Source organism: Thalassophryne amazonica, chromosome 9 (assembly GCF_902500255.1).
Source record: "Thalassophryne amazonica chromosome 9, fThaAma1.1, whole genome shotgun sequence".
NCBI lineage: Eukaryota > Metazoa > Chordata > Actinopteri > Batrachoidiformes > Batrachoididae > Thalassophryne > Thalassophryne amazonica.
Window position 1 is genome coordinate 36,689,597 of NC_047111.1, and position 5,535 is coordinate 36,695,131.

Consider the following 5,535-nt stretch of genomic DNA (forward strand, 5'->3'; position numbering starts at 1 on the left):
GTTACCTCTGATTACTGTTTAAAAACTTTTAGAACACTTGTAATTAAAATAGCTAAATCAGTAATTTTTTTTTTTTTTTTTTTTTAGAAACCTTTCATCTATAAATTAAAACCACCTGTTATTTCAGATTAGATAATTTCTTGTTTAACATACGGAACCTTGGACATTTATTTTTAAATAAAATAAAATGGAAATTTGTACATTTTTTTTTTAAGTCTGGTAGATTACTTGATTGTTCAAGCTACCTCAAGAAGTGCACTGTTTAAGTGATAAATAATAAAATAAGGTGATTAAAATGAAATTATATATATTTAGCATTTGCTCATTGTTCGTTCAGTTTTTTAAAGTATCGGATCGGGACTCGGTATCAGTAGATACTCAATCAGATGACTCAGAATCGGATCGGGACATCCCTAGTATTTATACACTGTTAGAAAAAATGGTCTTGAGAATGATTTCCATCTTTGCTCAATGGTTTATTAGCGTCTCAAACCAACATAAATTTAATGCTGTTCCTTCTGCATCTGCAGCTTCCACACTGAAAGGTTACCCATGCACCGTCTGCAAAATTGAGCTCAACTCTGTGGATCAGTACCAGTCTCATATCACAGGTTCAAAACACAAGAATCAGTAAGTAACTATATCATTTCTCAAAACTCAATGTGATACGCATCAGTGGACATTCGATACTCTGTGTATATCACGATATTGATACATTAATGTATGTTAATGTGTGTTAATTAATGTCTGCTGGAGGTTTCTTCCTGTTAAAAGGGAGTTTTTCCTTCCCACTGTAGCCAAGTGCTTGCTCACAGGGGGTCGTTTTGACCGTTGGGGTTTTACATAATAATTGTATGGCCTTGCCTTACAATATAAAGCACCTTGGGGCAACTGTTGTGATTTGGCGCTATATAAAAAAATTGATTGATTAATACTGCGCGTGTGTGTGTGTGTGTGTGTGTGTGTGTGTGTGTGTGTGTGTGTGTGTGTGTGTGTGTGTGTGTGTGCATTGAACCGTACGGGATATTCGGTACAGGGCTGTGCACGGATGAGTACGCGTTGTCTGTTGACATTCACTGTTGCCAAGTTAGCGACTTTTTCACTAAATCTGGCGACTTTCCAAACCCTCTTGATTATTTATTTTCTGAAAAGCAACTAATGACAAATCTTGTGACTTTTTCCTGGCGTTACTGGAGACTTTTCTGATTGACGACTGAAAGTGAAAGTCTCTGTCACCGAGCGGCAGCAGGTCTCCCCCTCCTCCGCTGACCACTGCAGCCTGTAAAGCGCTGGGGGGGGGATATCTACAATTCTCCTCACTCGACTTGGTCAGCCTACTGACCTCGTTTGCTGCGCTGTGATTAAATAGTCCCCAGACTTTGAGAAGCCCTGGCCTTGAGAAGTTATTTCATTTTAACAAGTGGTGGCTAATTTTAATGGCAAAATAAATAAACAAACCAAGAATCAAGTTTATTTGTGGTTCTAAATATTTTAAGGTGGTTTTACTCACTTTTTTGCCTCTCCCACAATGTTTTTTTTCTTCAAAACTTTAACAAACATGAAAGAACAGTTAAGAGAAAGAGATAGAAAATAAAATAAATTGTACAAAAGGGGATTCTTTAACATTAATTCTCTTTAAAAAAATCCCTTAGTGTGCCAGTTTTGCACAAGTTAATCTTTCTTTCTTTTTGCAGAATTTTCACCTTCTCATTGTCTTTACTCTATCTCAAAATGACATCACAACCGACATATAAGATTACTAATCCCAAGAATCTTAACCACTTTCAAATTGATGGCTACCGTAACTGACCTGATTTCACAACAGTTTCATTTTATTTTATTTATATAGTGCCAAGTCACAACAAAGTTGCCTCAAGGTGCTTCACACAAGTAATGTCTAACCTTACCAACCCCCAGAGCAAGCACACAGGTGACAGTGATAAGGAAAAACTCCCTCTGATGATTTGAGGATGAAACATCAAGCAGACCAGACCTAAAGGGGCGACCCTCTGCTTGGGCCATGCAACCAACAGAGTTGACATTACAAGTACACAGGAAACTTTGGAAGTCCATGCTGGTGCACAGGAAGGGAAGCCTGCAGAAGGAGGCACCCACTCCCATCTCTGGATGGAGCCGCACCTCAAACAGAGAGGGGAAAAAAACAAAATCAGGCGGCAGAAAGACAACATATTCGGTGTAATTTTTCAGCATTAAGCAACAAGAAAAACATAAGAAATACTAAGGTGATCGCTGGCCACTAGCCCTAAGCTTCACTAAAAGACCCAGAATTTAGATAAAGTTTAGGCAGCGGCCCGCTTTGTTTACTAATAAAATGACTTTAAAAGGGTAGAAAGCATAGTAACATACTATCCCAGTATGCTATCCATACAAAACGGAAAATAAGTGCGTCTTAAGTCTGGACTTGAAAGTCTCTACAGAATCTGACTGTTTTGCAGGGAGATCATTCCACAAAGCAGGTGCACGATAAGACAAAGCTTTGTGACCCGCAGACTTCTTATTCACCTTAGGGACACAAAGTAGTCCTGCACGCTGAGAACGTAGAGCCCAGACCAGTCTGTAGGGTTTAATGAGGTCAGCTAAGGAGGGAGGTGCCAGTCCATGAATAATTTTATAGGTTAATAGCAGAACCTTAAAATCTGATCTCACAGGGAGAGGAAGCCAGTGAAGAGATGCCAAAATGGGTGTAATGTGGTCAAACTTTCTGCTTCCTGTCAAATGTCTGGCAGCAGCATTCTGAACCGATTGGAGACCCCTAATGCTGGACTGTGGTAAACCAGAAAATAGAACATTGCAGTCATCCAATCTAGAAGAAAAAAATTGCATGAATCAGGGTCTCAGCATCAGTCATAGATGGGATGGGACAAATCTTCCCAATATTTCACAGGTGGAAGAAAGCAGTCCTCGTAATACCGCTAATGTTTAGGTCAAAGGACGACTTAGGATGGAAAAACAACTAGAACACAAAGCATAATCAGTTATGCCCAAACTTAGATATTGCTTTAAAAAAAGATATTACATCACATCCCACTTAAGTTATTCAGAAAAGTTAAATTAAGTAAACATTTTTATGTGGCCCTTCAATTCCACTTCAAGTAACGGCCCACTTTTGAAGACATGCCAAAGTTTTACTACACTTCTGTGTGAAGGTGTTCCTTCCTCTTTCCCTCTGGCAACACTCTTGGCCTGCGCAGTGAGCAGGAAGAATGGAGAACTTGTGCATTTACATGGAAAATGCTGCCTGATTGATGGTTCAACAGGTTTTATCCATGTTTTTGTCTCATGCCATCCTCAGAGGTGTTGTATGTATTTTTTTTTTAAGTATTAGTATTTTTTTTTTTTTTTAAACCTTATCACAGGTGTGCTGTTCTTGTTTATTGTGTCACAAAGGCGAGACTCTTGTTTTACCAGTCGATTTACACTCCTATCCTTCCATGTGGTTGTGGACATGATCAGTGGAAGTGAGATTACCCTTTCTGGTATCTGGGCTTAAATTTTGGGACAGGGTGAGAAACTCCAGTATCTAGGAGGGACTCTTGAGTAGAGCTGCTGCTTCTTCGTATCAAAAGTAGCCAGTTGAGGAGGTTTGGGTGTCTGGTGAGAATGCCCCCTGGTCATGAGATTCCTTGGGAAGAGTTAGGACTATTCTGAGAATAGTGAAATGTGAGGTGAAGTCTTTGGTCTACTGCCACCACGACCCTCATAAGTGGCAGAAAATGACTGAAAGAGCAAGTCAATCAGTGTGATTGAAGTGACATTCATCAAACGGTCCAGCATCAAATATAGACATATTGAAGTTTTAAAATAATACCTTTAGACTTCTCTGGAATGTCTGAGCTACAGGATTGCCTGGCCACCAAAAGCTAAATGTAATCTTTTCATCATGCTTTCACTACAGATAATTACACTGGTCAAAAAAAAAAAATTTTGCATGGACTTTGAGAACTGATTTAGGGTAATTTTGGGGTGCTGAATCCTAATCTGCACTCAGATTTCCTCTATCGCATCACATATTTGTATTTTTTTTATTTATTGGAATTTGCATGTCCATATTGATGGATAACACAAATGTTGCTCATTCACTCACGGGTTTGACGCCACTAATCATGCACAAAAGCAGCTTCAAAAGCATAGTTTTTATTAAACCAGGTTCATGGAATGTGAACAAGAGCTGTAATATTGTTTATGGTGCCGAAGAGGTGTGCGAGACTGCAGCTTTTGCTTCAATGCTTGATACAAGAAATATGCCTTCATACCTCAAAACATGATGTGATTGGCAAAAACTAACACCAGATTCAGCTTCAGTGCCCCCAAATTATGGAAAATCCATTGGGGAAAAACCCCACGCAAGAAAAATCATGTTGAACATTGCTATAAACATCATGCATCACTACAACTTTTTATATTCTAGCAGATATTGAGGTGTAGCTTGTTTTTCAGCATCCACTGTGATGTTTGACTGGCTAAATAAATGATAAATGACCTGAAGTAATCACTGCATGCCTTCATAGAATGAAGAAGTCTGGCATGAACCCTGACAATAACCAGCAGGCAGCAGAGCAACCGCATGGCGATAACAACAACTGGTACACCGCCGAGGATGACCAGTGTGCTGCTGACAATGAGCTGCTGGCTGGTGGAGACGACCAGTACGTGGCGGGGGACGACCAGTACACCACTGGAGGAGAAGATTACAATGTTGGTGGCAACCAGTACGCTGCTGATGACATAAACTACTAACGGGAGTATCACTATACCTGAAGCTGGACTGACAGGAACTGCAGAGGTTTCAGTCAGAACTTAGTGTGACACACAACAACCAGCTCCTTTTAAGAACCATAAGTCTCTTCATGTTAAGCCTGGTTCACATGGCAGGATTTTAAAATTAACCATAGGTTTCCAAAACCTGAGAGACCACACACGTGGAGATAAAAAAAACAAAACAGATCTAACAGGTTTGGTCGTACAGTATGTGGTGTTCAGCCACATGGTAAAAACAGCACCACACACGAAAAGATTTCACACACGAACATTCCCAGATCAGACAGGAAATCTCGCAAAATCTCTCGAGATTAAACGTGACTTCAGAATAAACAAACCGAGATACTTTGTGGACTTTTTACAACAGAGGAAAAAAACAATACAAAAAGAAAAGTAAAAGGCGTTCTTTAAAAGGAATGGAGACAGTGCGACCACCGGATTTCTGGTAAGCCATAACAGCTGTTTTGATTTTAGATGTCGCTCCGTGTGTCCGTCACCTCGCTTTCTGATTGGCTGGACGTTGCATTCAGCAGGCTGCGTGCTCGCTTGTGGTTGGAGGACACAACACACACTGCGATATCGGGCCAAGACAATCCAACATGATGGATATTCCTGATTTGCGATCAGAGCGCTCCTGGCGTCCTTCCGAGTAGATCAGAGTGCTCTCAACACACCACACACAGCAAGAATATCTGATAAGATTATCTTTAGCATCATCACAATTGTCGGGGTGTCCTTAAGATTGTCGGAAGGAGA

At 40.2% G+C, this 5,535-nt stretch overlaps 1 protein-coding gene across 1 annotated transcript in view; it reads left to right on the plus strand.

Annotated features, from left to right (window-relative positions):
- Positions 1 to 4,977, plus strand: part of LOC117516981 (zinc finger protein 346-like) — a 35,067-nt gene extending 30,090 nt beyond the window's left edge. The window contains exons 6-7 of the mRNA XM_034177878.1: positions 531 to 630; positions 4,530 to 4,977. Coding sequence (XP_034033769.1) covers positions 531 to 630; positions 4,530 to 4,758 — 329 coding nt within the window. The 3' untranslated portion in view covers positions 4,759 to 4,977. The remainder of the gene's footprint in view (positions 1 to 530; positions 631 to 4,529) is intronic.
- Positions 4,978 to 5,535: the final 558 nt, after the last annotated feature.